The following is a 16029-nucleotide window of genomic DNA, read 5'->3' on the forward strand; positions in this document are numbered from 1 at the left end:
TGAGTGCTGTGAATGACATAGATCCAGAGGTACCTGACTTGAAAAACCCAAGGACTTGAACCGTATTCCTTCTAGCTGTATCAATCCCATAGTAGTTTGAGCACCAACAGGCTAAGGAGACCTTGTCGGTAATTTAGTCTACTGGTTTTGATTTAGAACTCCAGGGTCACTAGAAACAGCTCTATACATCTCAATGAACAGATGAGAAAATAGGACCACAATGACATGGAGCCTTGTTCAGGACCCTGAATGTGTCAGTGCAGAAGCAGAGTTCTGTCCATGCCTCTTGGGTTCCTAAATCAGACTGACTTCTCTTGAACTTCTGCTGTCTTGCTACCAGAGCTCAGCTGTTCTGCCTACAGTGAACTCTGTTTCCTCAAAAAACACATTGACAGAAAAGACATCTGATGTCAGATGTTAGTAACTTCCTCTCTATTTTTCTGAAAGTCCTCAGGGATCCTACCCATTTTTCTGAAAGTCTCTGGTCACAGGGGTGCAGAAGCATGACTGCCTGGAGCTCACCATCTCAGTAGGGACAGACAGGCCCAGCCCAGTACTGTACAGGAGCACAGGGCCCGAGAACACACTGCAGAAGGAGCTCACCCCTGGGATCACGTCCATATACAGAGGCAGGAAGAGAAGAAGGAACTCGCAGGTACTGGAGGATGGGGAATAAGAGTGGTATGGCAGTCGGTGTGCCCAGAGCAGGAGTCCCTGTGCAGCCTCTCATGCTTCAGATCTTGGCCTTCTAGTGTCCATCCCTCTGCAGGAGTAACTCACCCCTCCCTTTAAAATGTCCTCCTGCCTAGACCATCTTCTAGACATGGAAGGCTTTGGTATACTTCTAAACTCTTGCCACAAACCCTCTGAAGCTCCTCTCTCCAGACTTGATATGAAGGTACAAATGGGTGTTTCATTCCCAGATGGGGGTGGGTCAGGACAGGGCTGGCAGGGGCTCCACTTCACCCCAACAGCTCTTTCCAAAGCTGTAGGCTTTTCCTCACTCTGGAACAGTACATTGTAGACTAGAGGCAGGTGTCAGCAATGGAAACAAAACAATCCCTTTTAGAAGGCACTGCAAAGATGGAAAAAGATCTCTTGCAGACATGAGAAAATGGTGGGGAAGCAGTTTTTTCTTAGTGTCAAAGCATAATGCAACACTTTTACTTTAAACTTCATTGCCCCTCTATGTCTGCAAAGTCTAGTTCATTAAATACCTGCCTGAGTCCCAAGGCACTCCAAAGTCCAGCCCCTACTTGTTAGCACAGCGCTTCATTCTAGTCTTCGTTGTGTGATGAAGGCTGAGCACCTGGCGTGCTGAGCAGGTGTGTCCCCACAGCAGCCATCCTGGGAGCCTCAGGATACCTGCATCATGGGTCCCGCCCCTCTGCAGACTGACATTTTCTCTGGAGCCCTCTTCAACCAGATGGCCTTGGGCTGGAACCTCTGTGTCTCCACAGTGATCTTGGTGGTGGTGACAGCAGTCTACATAGCAGGTAGGGCAGGGGAAAATCATATCAACGTGCAGTTCCGAGACACAGATACAGAAGACAGCACAGTCAGTAGCAGACACAGAGGGACTGAAAGAAGGATGGACAGAGAGGGTTGATCTTGACAAAGCTGGTGAGGAAAGGGGGAAGACATGGTGGCACAGAGAAAAGGCAGTTGGAAAAGCACAGATGAGGAGTCACAACCACACTGAAGTAGGAAAGGAGACACTCAGTGTTCCTGCCAAGGAACAATTCTGACCAGAAAAGATGAGCAAACTACAGTCTGGGTCTGGGTCACCCCAGAGAAGGCCACAGACCCACCCTGTCTTATGGCTAAGTTGTGTTTGAAAGATGGGCTTTTTTTTTTTTAGTAGGCTTTATAAAGAGAAAGCAGAGAACCTTTCTACAAGTGCCAACAGCACAGGCAAAGAAATGGCCTAGGGACATGGAGGGCAAGTTGTAGATGTTGTGATGACCCTGGTCAGAAACTGTCAGGGACAGATAGAGCCCCATTGGAGCAATTGAACCATTGAGCCTCTCCTCCTTCAGGGTGGGACAGAGGGGGTAATGTCCTACCACTGCTGGGGTTCTGTGTCTTCTCATGTCTCCTAATATGGCTAAGGGTGGGCGGGTACCCACAGAGGAAGCCTCTGTGGGTGCTGACTGGTGGCTCCTTTCCTTGGATTCTCAGGGGGTGCTCACAGCTGTCATCTACACAGATGCTGTACAGACAGTGATCATGGTTGGGGGAGCACTGGTCCTCATGTTTCTGGGTAAGGAAGAAACTGAAATGCATCCACCCTCACCCTCTGATCTGTCTGTCACCTCTGTGGCCAACAGTAGTTTCCCAAAGCATGGGGTTGTGTTTCTTCTCCAGGCCAGAGTTTCCCAGAAGTCAGATTCTTTCTGCTCTAAGCCAAGAATCTTGAGCCTGAGACCCTGCACTTTTCCTCATTCCCAATTCTCCTATTAGTCCCAACCAGGACCCACATGAAGCTTGGAATATGTGTTCCAGGAGGTCTCTGGACATTCTTCTCACTGTGTCTCTCCCCACAGGCTTTAATGAGGTGGGCTGGTACCCAGGCCTACAACAGCAGTACAAGCAAGCCATTCCTAATGTCATAGTCCCCAGCACCACCTGTCATCTCCCATGGCCTGATGCCTTCTACATGTTTTGAGACCCTGTGAGAGGGGACTTCCCTTGGCCAAGTCTCATTTTTGGGCTCACCATCCTGGCCACCTGGTGTTAGTGTACAGACTAGGTAATGTCCCTACCCAGATTTGGCCTGGCCCAGCAGAAAGTGAGTGGTTACTGCTGATCAAACACCTTGGATGCATGGAGGGTTAGACCTCATTTCAGGACTGAGTAGCAGCGAGGAGCAGTCAGAGATGGGGCTCACCTGTGCTGAGCTCAGCCCCTCCACACACATCCATGATGTCATTTCAGGTGATCGTGCAGACAGCACTCTCTGCCAAGAGTCTGTCCCATGCTAAAGGAGGCTGAGTGCTGGGGTCTATCTGAAGATCCTCCCCATGTTCTTCATCGTCATGCCCAGCATCATCAGCCAGGCCCTCTACCCAGGTCAGCTGCTCTTGAAGTTGCATGGGTGATTTGGACCAGAGCAGGAGCTGGCACAATTTCTCTATTAATACGTGGTTACCATTTTAAGCTTCATGAGCTAAACATTTACTAAGTATCTGGGTGAGGAAATTTGTATCTAAATGTCAGTTTTACCTTTTTCCTCTTCCTGTGGGGGGAAAAAAGCATACTTCCTCCTTCCAAGGATATCTGCTTTTATCAAGATATGTGGTTAAGGGGCCAAGGAGATGGCTCAGTGAGTCTTGTCTCACCAGCATGAAGACCTGAGTTCAATGCCCTGCAGGGTGGCATGTGCTTGTAATCCCAGTGCTGGGGAGGCAGAGAAGATTCCTTTAGCTTGCTCGTCAACCAGCCTAGCCTAAGTGGTGAGCTCCAGGCCAGTGAGAGACTCTGTTTCATGAAAGGTAGATGGTGTCCCTGAGGATAACATCAGAAGTTGTCCTCTGGCCTCTACATGTTCACTCAGACACACACACACACACACACACACACACACACACACACACACACACATATCAAATATATAAAAAGTAATACATAGACTTGGCTAGAGAGATGATGGCTCAGCAGCTAAAGGCATTTCATCACAAAGCCTGATGACCTGCATTCAATTCTTTAGTACATGCATCTGGAGTTTCTTTGCAGTGACAAAGGAGCCCTGGCATGCTCATTCACTCTTTCTCTCTCTCCTTATAAATAAATGACGAAGACTGACCTTAATCTTCTACAGCTTCTCTCTCTTTCTTTCTCTCCCCCTCTCTCTTCTCTCTAACTCTTTTATATTAGTTATCTTTTTCTTCCTTTTTTTAGTGGGCACTGACCGGTAGCTTCCAGTACCAGCATGTGACTATCATCCACAATGAGCTTTAGATCAGAGAGACCTACAAGGTTTCCTAAAAGAAAGACAGATTTCTGTCAGAGTACTTGATGACCCACCAAAGGTTAGTGGTAAGACCCTACTGTTGAAGACACCATATGTGGTTGACACCTAAAATGGAATGACATGCCTGGAAGCTGGAAGAGAGTCAGTCCCCAGACAGTCAGTGCATCTAGTACCAGAAGGTGCTACATGGGCGACTGGGAAAAATGACCAATATGTCTCCAAGCAACTCATGGTCTAACCTACTTAGCAGCAAATAACCTGTCATGATGCTCACACAAGTGCAATAGTGGTGCACAGCCATGGTGGGAAAGCAATTGCTCTTGATTTGGCTAACTGATGCCCTCAGTGGAACGGGACCCATAGCTGGAGCTAGGAAACAAGTCAGAACCATATCCAAACAAAAGTCCACTCTTCATTATCAAGCTACCACCAATTGTGGGCTACAAGAGGGCCAACACCAATTAAAATCTCTATAAAAAAAATAAGCATTATCCAATTTGTATGGTGCTAACTTTACTCTCCATTGGAGAATCTGCTTCTCTTTTTCAGATAGACCCGGATCCTAAGAAGAGAACCACCTCATCATACCTCAAAAGGGCCCCAGCTGAAACTAAGAACAACTGGCAAAACAAGCAAGGGTGCTGTTTTCTTGGTGAACTGGGTACCAGCACAAGGGTGAAGGAGATCAACACAGAGAACAATCAACTCCTACCAAATCAGATATCCAGAGACACAGCAGCTCCCAACACCTTATCACTGAAGTTGACCAAAAATGAACCCAACATGGCTCACGGAAATTTTGCAGAAGAGGGGGTGGAAAGCATGTCAGAGCCACATGTTGGGTCATGATATGCAGAGACATTTCTCCTACCCATAACTGTGGGCTAACCTCACAATTCATGACCCATATACCTCAATAAGGAGGGACCAGGGGGATGGAGTAGGACATGGACAAGCCTAACAATTGTACAAATTTGACTGTATTCACTGAGTACAAAACTAATTAATTAAAAAAATTAAAAAACAAAAAATATTTTTAAATGGAAAATATATGGCTAAACTCTTAAAGGACTCAATCAAGCTTTGCAGTGTAGTTTATAGGCAAGAAATCTGAATATCAGACACCATTTGCCCCTTGACATTCTAAACAAGGTTGGAGTCTTGGATGAGCTTTCTAATACTGTCAAATATACCGAGCCCATCTGAGGAGTCACTGGATCACAGCTCCCTTCTTCTGCAGATGAGGTTGGCTATGTGGACCCTGACATCTATCAAAGAGTGTGTGGAGCTCAAGTGGGATGTTGGGATGTTCTAACATCACCTACCCCAAGCTGGTCATGGCTCTCATGCCCATGGGTGAGTTCCATCTCCCCGTCCTGACTTCCCACTCCTACCTGTCTCCTCCAATTTCCATTATCCAAAGAGGAACTGCACTACAAATGGTTGGGAAGAAAAAGAACTTGCATTTTCATACACACATGTGCATGCACATCCACACATGTGCGTGCGCACACACACATGCACATACACATTCACTCTCACAAACAATATTGCTACAAGATTTTGTATGGCACCTGCTATGTGCCCTTGTGTTGGATATCAGAGGCATATTTCTGCTCCCAGCCTTATATAGTCTCTATGCCTAGATTCACAAGATACATAGTGGTGATCAGGGGAACCTAAGGAGCCACTGACTTGGACTGGAGAGCATCAGGACAAACTCCCAGAGGGAAGGTAGTCGACATAAGTCACAAGGAGCACCTTGGGAAGAAACAGAGGGCATGGGAAACATCATTCTAGGGAGCCATTGCATGTGCAAGTGACCACAATGGTAAGACCATGAGGTCTGATCTAAGAGGGTATCAAGTGTGGAGTCAGCAGCATGGGGAAGGAGGACAAGGAAGTTGTCATGGCCAAGTCTCATTCTGTGAAATACAGTCTTTTCTGTGAGAGCAATGGAGGGCAATGGGGAGACTTGTGACCATTGCACAAATAATTAGATGTGTTTTAGAGGACCACTCTGCCTGGAGGATTCAGCTCAGAGACAGAGTGCTGGAGTGGACAGGGAGCTGTCAATGAGGTCTCTTCAGTATTCAAGGCAAATGGCACTAGTGGCTTCAATAAATCAGTGGCTTTAGAGATGAGGAGACATTTAATGATATTTATGAAACATAATTGAAAGGACTTGATGACTTGCTGTATTTTAAGGACAAGAAAGACTTAATGAGGCTCCAAATCTTGGTCTTTAGAAAGTGGGTTTTGAAAGATATGGAGGCAAGGACGTTTCCTCTGTAAAGCAGGAATAAGTCAATGAAATAGTGAAGATAGTGGAGGCCCCACTAGGGCAGAGCGGCTGAGGACAGATGAGAAAGAATTAGAGAGGAGAGAGGGACCTAAGAACTCTGAGATGTCTTGGGGGACCAGAAAGATATTGCCAACCAGGGAAAAACAGAGGAGAACCTTTGAGTCTAAGACACCTGTGAGATATGCAGTGTGAAATCCAGGAGATAATTAAGCATGCAGATTTGTTGGGAAAGAGGCCCTGAGAGGGACCAGGGCTGGGGTCATCTCTTCAGGAAGAATCAGGCATCTTTGCTGAAACTTGGAGTCAGAGACTTGAGGTATCAGGGAACCCCACTCTCCCTTTGTTCAGGTGAAAAAACAGACCTGAATAGAAACTGCTCCTAGTCTTAAGTATCATTCATTTAGCTAGTTCCCTGCACAGCCTCGAAACAAGCCCAGGCTTTTGCTCCCAGGCTGGGCCTTTAGCTGGCAACTACAATTGCTGCAAAACACTAAAAGAGGAAAAAAAAAAGAAAAGAAAAGAAATACAAACATTCAAAAGTTAACAGTTAGCAACCACCTCCCTCCCTCAACTCCCAGGTCCACAGCTCTAAAAGCAAGACAAGACTGCAGAAAACCTCAGCTTTCCTTGTCTCACAGTCTTGTGGAGTAGAGAAGGAAAGCCAGACTCAGGAGGGCAGATGAGCCCGCCCCTCAGGCCACGGCAAGGATGGCCAGAGCCTGGCCTCCAGCTCCAGATTCTACGTCCTCACCAGATGATGCACTCAGCAACACATCCCATGCCACCCCATCCCTGCTGAGTTTGTGAGACCCTGCTGCACACTGCAGGGTGGGGGCAGAGCCTTGCTGGGCTGGCTGTCCACTGGGGCTGTTTCTCCCCAGGCCTGTGGGGCCTGATGATCGCAGTCATCCCCGCCGCCCTCACGAGCTCACTCACGTTGGTCTTCAACAGCAGATGCACCCTGTTCACTATGGACGTGTGGCAGTGCTTCCGCAGGCAGGCCATGGAGCAGGAGCTGATGGTGGTGGGCAGGTGCCTGACCCGTGCTTCCTCTCTCCAGAGCACCCCGTCCTTGTATGACCTTCTCCCCTGTCTCCACTCTTGTCCCTGAATTTCCTGGAGGAGGCTGGCTGGGCCCCAGGCAGGCAAGGAGAACACCTGAGTTCCACAGCTGACTTTCTATGGCACCCTGAGAGAGTCCCTCCCCCACCCTGAGCCACTCCCCTCCTCCTTCAGGATAGAGGAGATAAAAATCTATTCCCTGCCTGTTTTACTTCCTCTTGGACAGGACCAATAGGGTGACTGAGAGATGACAAAGGAGCAACAACAGGTGAAGTGTGTCAGTAGGAGTTCCATCAGCCAGCTCACCCGCATGGTCCCTTGAAGGATGCTAATCCAAACCATCACACGTACTCTGAATATCCACCATGTACCATGCCAACTGCCAGGGGACACAGCTCGCATGGTGTCCCAGCTTAATGAACAGGGTGGAAACACAAAAAACAGTGGAATACTGTCTCAAGGGAGATGTCCACAGGAAAGTTGTCTCCAGCTCAGAACACCAAGCTATAGAGTCGAATTTTATCTTGTACCTATCAGTTTATGCTTTTGAAAAGATAATTTGGTGAGTCGTTTTTCCTGTTCTCCACTGACCAGGGATTGATAATTACACAGAGTCCAGTGACCCGTTCTAAACTCTCCGCCGCGTAATTAACCTAGGCTCTGAACTAAAGACATACCCCTAGCCCTCTGGCGGATGGGCGCTTAGGTAGCACTCACTGTTCCTTCCACCTGGGTGCTTTCTGCCTGCATGGTGTCCTAATGCCTGCTCCTCTGTGCTGGGCAGCCTTAGGCACAGGAAATAACCAACACGGGATCTGAAGTTGGGGCGGGGCGGGGGAGTAACAAGGACACGTGAGCAGTCGGTGTTCTAGCAGGGCCTGAGAGAAGGAAAATGAAAGAGGAAAGGACGGGCCTGAAGACGCCTTTCAAAAGAAAAGTGCTTCCCCATGTCAGCTGCTGGCTTGCCGGCAGTCTTTGATTCGTGTGGGTTTGGCGCCATCTGCTGGTCATATATTTTGTTGCTCAGTTGTTCATGTAGTTGTATCAAGAATGATTTGGGGACTTAGATCTGAGTGAGGATCAGATGAAGAGGCTCAGAGAAAGAAGTATACATCCTTCCCTAGACTCAGTGTAAGGTTAGAGGAAGGAGTGGTCCCACACGAGAAGCAAAGGCATCCCAAGCAGAGGCTAGCCTTTCACTTGGGTGGGCGGCTGGCGAGTGAGTGGGCAGCACAAGCTTGAAGTCATCCAATATACAAATTCTGAGTTTTTAGAAATCCAGTTTTTTCCAGGAGTGGTGGTGCACACCTTTAGCCCCACACTCAAGAAGAAGTGGTAGGAGGACCACTGTGTATTTGTGGCCTGCCTGAGAGTACATAGTGAATTCCAAGTCAGCCTGGGCTAGAGTGAAACTCTACCTACAAAAAGAAAATAACTTTGGTTTTCTTGAATACTGAAATTCTAATGTCTAGGATTTTATCTGTCTAAATTTCTGCATCTTAGGATTTGAGATTCTACCTTCTGACCTATGTCCTGCGACCACCCACCCTCTCCACTCCCTTCCCCATCCCATGTATCACCGCACCCTGCCCTGGTTCAGCTGATCCCCTCATGCTTCCCTGTGCTCACTCTTCCAGGGTATTTGTGGTGGCCCTGGTGGTCATCAGCATCTTCTGGCTACCATCATCCAGAGTTCCAACAGTCGGCGCTCTTCCATTACATGCAGTATGACACCAGCTACCTGGCCCCACCCATCACCGCCCTCTTCCTGCTGGCCATCTTCTGCAAGAGGGTCACAGAGCCTGTAAGTATAATGCCCCTGTCCCTCCCACACAGCACAGTGTCTGGAAAAAATGTCTGTCATCCACCTTGTCCCTGGAAACTTGGACCAACTCACAACCCCTTCTAGGCTCCTCACTAAAGCATCAAGTTGAGAATCATATTCCTTCAACTAAAAGACATTTGTCAGTTCAAGTATGACAGCTCCAAGGATATAACAGAAAGTTTCATATAGGTCTGCCTTCACTGGGCTTACAGCAAGGAGAGGCGGTTTAAAGAGAAATAATAACAATGGCCCTGCTAGAACACCGACTGCTCACGTGTCCTTGTTACTCCCCCGCCCCGCCCCAACTTCAGATCCCGTGTTGGTTATTTCCTGTGCCTAAGGCTGCCCAGCACAGAGGAGCAGGCATTAGGACACCATAAGAGCTCAGTAATGCCTCCATTACTGTGTCTAATTAAGTGGCATGCGGGCTGAGTCCTGAAGGATTAGTGGTTGAGGAAGAGTGTGCTGGACAGAAGAGACAGTGTATGTGAAAGTACAAGACAGCCTGAGGCACCCGGGGCTCTGTTCCATCTCTAACCCCATCCTGTTCCATACGTAAGCAGAAGAGTAACAGGGTCAGCAAAGATGACCCAGTGTGAGCTTATGAAGGGGCTGCATATGCATCTTTGGTATAATTGCACTGAAACCTGAGAGAAATCTGGGAGGAAGGTATAGTACATGTACCAGGATTGAAACCTTGGCTGAATCCTAGGATAGAAAGAAGAGAAGAAAGCCAAGTGAAATGGCTCACACTTTTAACTGATAAGATGGATAGATTTGCTTTATATCCAAAAGGAAGTACAGGTTCTAATATTGAACCCAGTATGAAACAGAGGTTCCCATCTGGTGTCCAGCAGACCTGACCAATGTCATATCCTGTGAAAAGTGAGTGAGCCAAACTTGTCCTTTTTATTCTTCTAAACTATCAACAGAGAGTCCTCCATACTTCCCCTAGGTTGAATGAACCCATGGGAAGAAAACCAGAGTATTAGAAATATTGAGTTTCCTCCACATGGCCAGGAACATCAGACATGGCAAATACACTCCCCTACTCCACTAATCGCTATTGTTACTCATATGTTTATTCCCCGCTGGGCTTGACCATTCTTCCTGTAGTTACACAGAAGCAAAGCTGCCCCTTAAGGGAGGACAGAGGCATGTGTCATCACAGGGTGACCTCAAAACCAGAACCATTCTTATGAAGCACCTGGAGCTGCTGATGTCCACCTCCCAGAGGCTCTACAATGTGTTGGAATGGTAGATTAATTAATTTATAAGATAAAATGTGTCTCTGTAGCCATAGTGGAGCCACAACCTTCATACAGAGACATTAAGTAATAATATTAAGATATCCTTATGGTAGAATGGCAACATTGTTGAGATTTCTCAATGATAATATTCCCAGTTAAAAAGTTAAAATTCAAAAAGTTACATCAGCTTGTAAGTTAAGAGTCCACAATCAATTTATCTATCCCTTATGAAGGAGAAATTCAATAAATTTACATTTTAAGTGCGAAATCTACTTCATGCCTCCATTAGAGGATCTTGGTTCATGGAAGGACTTGGGTTTCCTCCATGAGCTACTCTTCATCAGATTGGGCAGCGTTCCACCAGGCTTTAAAAATGTCTTAGCTCTCTGTCAGCTCTGGGCATGCCCAGCGTTTTATAATTTCAGTGAGTTAATAAACAAGATGATCAGTACAAAATTTGCTGAACATGCATTGCTGGTGAGGATCTGCCACCCCATTCTGCTTTGGCTGGATCTGGGGCATTACACTGTCACTCAGGCCTGGGCAGGCTCTCACCTTTTTTTTTTTTTTTTTTTTTTTTTTTTTTTTTGAGGTAGAGTTTCACTCTAGCTCAGGCTGACTTGAAATTCACTCAGTAGTCTCAGGGTGGACTCAAACTCATGGCGATCCTCCTACCTCTGCCTCCCAAGTGCTGGGATTAAAGGCATGCACCACCATGCCCAGTTGCCTCTCACTTTTGAGACCCTTTACCTCAGGGTGTGCACACTAGACAAATGGCCACTCACATACACTTAATGGCATACAAAGCTGCAGAGCCCCATCAAGGTCTAAGGCTCACAACTTCTTGCCCAAGCTACATCAGTTAATGGTCAGTGGACCACTGTAGCAAGTAGCTGTAAAGTAGATGACATCTCTTTGTAAACATTCATGAGCAACCACACACACAGCAGCACCACCACCGGATAAAGCCACCTTCCCTGGTCTTACCAGTTACTCCAGTTAGTTCTGATGTATTTTTCTTGGCAAAATGTAACCCTTTGTCATTTTATCAAATTCTGTGAGTTCCTCATGCATCAAGCATTAGGGTCTCAAAATTTGTCCCAACACTACAAGATCATAACTTGGAAAGACAATCTTTTGAGCAGTTGTATAATGGGGCAGCTATGAAGGAAGGAAGGAAAAGAAAAAGATGCCAAACGTCTCGTAAAGGGAAAAAAGGACTACCCACAACTGGATCCCATGACTAGAATCACAGAGATAGACATACTGTCTGTGGGTTCCTATGCTAAGGGCAGAGGAGGCCCTGAGAAACAAAAGAATTCCTTTCTTCTGTGGATAGCTGCCACAGAGGAAGAGGCCCTGAGTCAGCCATATCTCACAAGAGAAACCTGTGCTTCACCTCTTACCCATCCCTTCATAAACTACCACCAAGGGGAGTGAGGAACAGAGCAGACCACTGCCCTGCACAGTGGTGCCTTCCTACTGAAAGACACAGACACAGGAAAGAAGTCCTTTGACAAGGCCTGTAGAAGACTAAGACACACAGAATAATTTTGAAATAAAAAAGTCTATAGAGCTGGAGAGATGGCTTAGCAGTTAAGACACATGTCTGCAAAGCCTAAGGACTCAGGTTTTATTCTCCAGGTCCCATGTAAGCCAGAGGTACATGGTAGCATATGCATCTGGAGTTCGTTTTCAGTAGCCAGAGGTCCTTGTGGGCAAATTTTCCCTTCTTCCCTCCCTCCACTCTCTCTCCCTCTCTGTAATAAATAAACAAAATAAAACCTTTTTTAAAAATAAAGTCTAAATTTATTTGAAGAGGAATGGAGGGATAGCTCAGGGAGTAAAGTGCTTGCTGCACTAACATGAGGACCTGAGCTCAGATAACCAGCACCCATGTGGAATTTTGGTCATTGCTGTCAGTAATGTGGAAGCAGAGACTGAGGGATCCCTGGGGATTGTCCATGTTCAGTGAGAGACCATTTCTCATAAAATAAAGTGAAGAGTGATTGAGTAAGACATCTGCCATTGACCTCTATGTACACATGTACATGAGCACCTTCCCCAAACACATGCATGTGCATACACATGTGATCACATATGCACATATTCACACACACTACACACGCACACATGTGAAAGAAATTTAAGACAGTAGATTTAACAGGAAAGAAGTAGGTACATGTACCATAGGTCTTAGAGAGGTGTGGACTTAATGAGTTATTAATGTACACACCTTAAAAACTATTTGAGTGAGCCAGGCATGGTGGTGCACACCTTTAATCCCAGCACTCGAAGGGCAGAGGTAGGAGAATGGCTGTGAGTTCAAGGCCATCCTGAGACTACATAGTTAATTCCAGGTTAGCCTGGCCGGAGTGAGACCCTAACTCGGGGGGGGGGGGGGGGGAAGCAACCACCACCACAAAAACCTACTTGGGTGGAATGGGACTCTGGGCAGGTGAGATCCCACATGAATGCCATGCATCCCTTACCACAGAAAGCCACCATGGGACTCAAAAGAGAGACAAGCTTGGGCCAACTAATGAAATGATAAAGCCCAGCACAAACAAAATGCAGAATTTGCCAGGTGTGGCGGCACACGCCTTTAATCCTAGCACTTGGGACGCAGAAGTAGGAGGATCACTGTGAGTTTAAGGTCACCCTGAGACTACATACGGAATTCCAGGTAAGCCTGGGCTAGAGAGTGAGACCCTACCTCAAAAAATTGAAAAAATGCAGAATTCATGTTATGGTTCTTACGCAGGGTTCTGCCCTCTCTGAGACTTTTTCTACAGTGGGAGAGTCAGGCAAGACCCAGGCTTCTTATATTTCTAACACACCATGGTTGTGTTGAACCCACCATGCCCCAAAGTGATTCCTATAATAAATCACTCATTTCTGATACCTCTTTTTAGCCTCCATGAAAAGCTATTTATATTCATTTTATTTAAATATGCTATTTACTTTATTTTTTGAAAAATACTTTCCTTATCACTTCTTTTAAGCTCAGTTTTTTTAATAGCTAAGAGAGTAAATTTTATCTTATGTATGTAGTACCACTTTTAAAATAACCACATACAAACAAGTTATCTATTAAGTAATAATTGGAACTACCTACCCCACAAGTATATCACAAACAACTAATATATAGAAGACAAATACTCCAATTTGTCATCCTCAACCTTTGAGAAACTGTAGGTCACTATTAGTATTATCTTTGTTTAAAACTTCATCTTATGTGATCCCTGTGACTTCAACCTCGGAGCCCCTCCCTCTGCATTGGGGAGCCTGGCCTACAAGCCAGCAGCTCATGTGCATTTGTGACTCACACTACACCGCTCCAGCACTGGTAACCTTTGAAGTGCTGCCAAACCTCCATGCTCATTTGATGCTTAAAACAACTCTCAGAAGGACACAGGGCATAAGTGAGGCACAAAGGGGAGAAAGCACCTGCCGCTCAGAGATGCTGCGACCTTCCCATATGGCCTCACACTTGACTGAAGGCAGAGCTCACCCTGGGGCTAAGTTCCTGGCCTCCAGCATAGTGTCTGGTCCCATATCAGGGGATGCGGTGTGTCTGATTCCAACGACTCACCTTTCTTCTAGGAAAGGCAGTGTTCCTTTCTCGTCTTCATTTTACACACGTCCTTTCAATCGGGATGAATGGCACCAAGCTCCCTCTGGAGCACACACACCATCCCTGCAGCAAGATGATTCTGTATTGTGATGGTTTGGATGCTGTGATTAAATTCAGAGCTCAGCCTAGGAGCTAAGTCAGCACTCAGCCTGTGCTTTGAGCAAAGCCCCCTTGTAACCATGGGTACTCCACTCCTTTCTTATGTATGTTACCATCCCCAATTCTCTAATCACTTCTCTAATCTTCTGTGTCTCCATCATTTCTTCCTGTCTCCCTTTGTCTTTGCTCCCTTCCCTCTTCTGACCTGTGGCCCAGCCCCACAGACACCATGGGGAAGGCAGCCATGGGGCTGGCTCTGTAGGCTCTCTGGGAGCAGAAGCTGACCAGCATCGAGGAGGAGCCACTCAGGAGAAGTGTTTGCAATGTCAATGTCATCCTTTTGCTGGCCATCAACATTTTCCTCTGGGGCTATTTTGCGTGACTTCACAGACATTTAACTTTAACAAACACAGCTCAACCCCAGCCACTGAGACTGGAAACAGGTTCTTCCCACCCTGCTATTGAAACAGAAGACCACAGAGACCAAGAGTGCAGTCCAAGACACTTGGCAAGTAGAGAAATGGAGGCTGCAAAGAGAAGTCTTTGACTGGCAAGCTTCACTGGGTCTTCCGACTCCAAATCTTTCCAGTACACTACTGTGTGGTCCTGCCTCACAGACTGTTTCATCAGTCTATTCAAGGACCTTTACTGGATGCACATGTCTTTAGGTTAAAAAAGTAAAGGCAATGAGAAAAAGTATATAAATCTGTATAAAAAATCCAACGCATCTTTGCATGTTCCTACTTTTCCCCCTCTTTCCCCCTTAGGTCCTCCACCTCTCGCCCTTGTCAGCACCCAAGTGTGCTGCTTCATGCGTCTGCCAAGGAAGACCTTATGATTCCACTGGTGGCTCCACAGTTGTGGCTGACGACTCAGAGGAATGAGGGGATGGAAGGCGGAATCCAAGTATAACACGATGGTATCGCTCGCAAGTCTAATTTTGCTCTCCTACTGTCCCTCTCACTCTTGCATACTCTCCATGGCCTCTATTAAGCTTGACCCCAATTGGACAGACACAATCTGCTGAAAGAAAGATGAATCCAGATGTGCTGCTCTGGGCTTGGGGGTAGCAAGGTCAGCCTGGAGGCTGCTCCTGGGTGTTTGCCCTTCTGCCTTTGCCTGTCAAGAATCTTTCCACCATGGAACACACTATGACCTTGGTTGATTTAAGTGGTCTTTCCCAACAAGCTGATAGAATGTTCCAAACTGGGTCAGGGTTCCAGTGCCTGCTCCCATGGACCTGCTTTCTCATGGCATCAATCACACCATGCTCTTAATTTTGTCTTCCTCCTAGATGGTGTGTGTAAAGGGGCAGAGACCAGCAGTCGTGTCAGAAATAACATGCATCAATAAATGTTTGTTGGAATAATAAATTCTCCTATGCCCTGTGGACTGTGATCTGTGACAGGTAGAGCAGGGACTCGGGGAGCCGTCTGGTAGGGAGGGGACTCCTCTAGGTAGAGCAGAAACAACTGATTCTTGGATATCTAGAATGGATGGCAAAGACACTGTTAAGAACTGGTCTTTCTTCTCCTAGCCATCTGTCCATGCTCCCACTTCTGTCCTTGGTTCTCTTCCATGCCTCCTGTGAACATCATTTCACAGCCATCTCTCACCTCATCTTGGGGGTTATAGACATAGCAACGTCTCTGAAATCTTCATGTTGCTTCTACCTCTGATTTTTGTTTCCATAGACCTCAGGTAAGTATTCAATTTTCTTCATGGATGCTGACTGAGAACTGGGGTTTTCCCCGACACACATTATCACTCCCCCACCCCTGAATCCCTTCTCTGCTGAATTCCTTTATCTTTGTAACCAATCTCTCTTCTATTTTGATGATATCATTTTTCCTTCCTCTTGTCCAGGTTCTATGTAGG

At 46.6% G+C, this 16029-nt stretch overlaps 1 protein-coding gene across 1 annotated transcript; it reads left to right on the forward strand.

The window, feature by feature from the left end:
- Positions 1-1372: 1372 nt before the first annotated feature.
- Slc5a9 (solute carrier family 5 member 9) lies at positions 1373-14533 on the forward strand. Its single transcript, XM_045149142.1, is given in 11 exon segments — positions 1373-1522; positions 2182-2263; positions 2547-2752; positions 2938-3001; positions 3004-3072; positions 5214-5269; positions 5272-5329; positions 7160-7310; positions 8978-9046; positions 9048-9144; positions 14414-14533. Coding segments are annotated over 11 exon segments (1122 nt in total).
- The last annotated feature ends 1496 nt before the right edge of the window (positions 14534-16029 follow it).

Source organism: Jaculus jaculus, chromosome 5, assembly GCF_020740685.1.
Source record: "Jaculus jaculus isolate mJacJac1 chromosome 5, mJacJac1.mat.Y.cur, whole genome shotgun sequence".
Classification (NCBI taxonomy): domain Eukaryota; kingdom Metazoa; phylum Chordata; class Mammalia; order Rodentia; family Dipodidae; genus Jaculus; species Jaculus jaculus.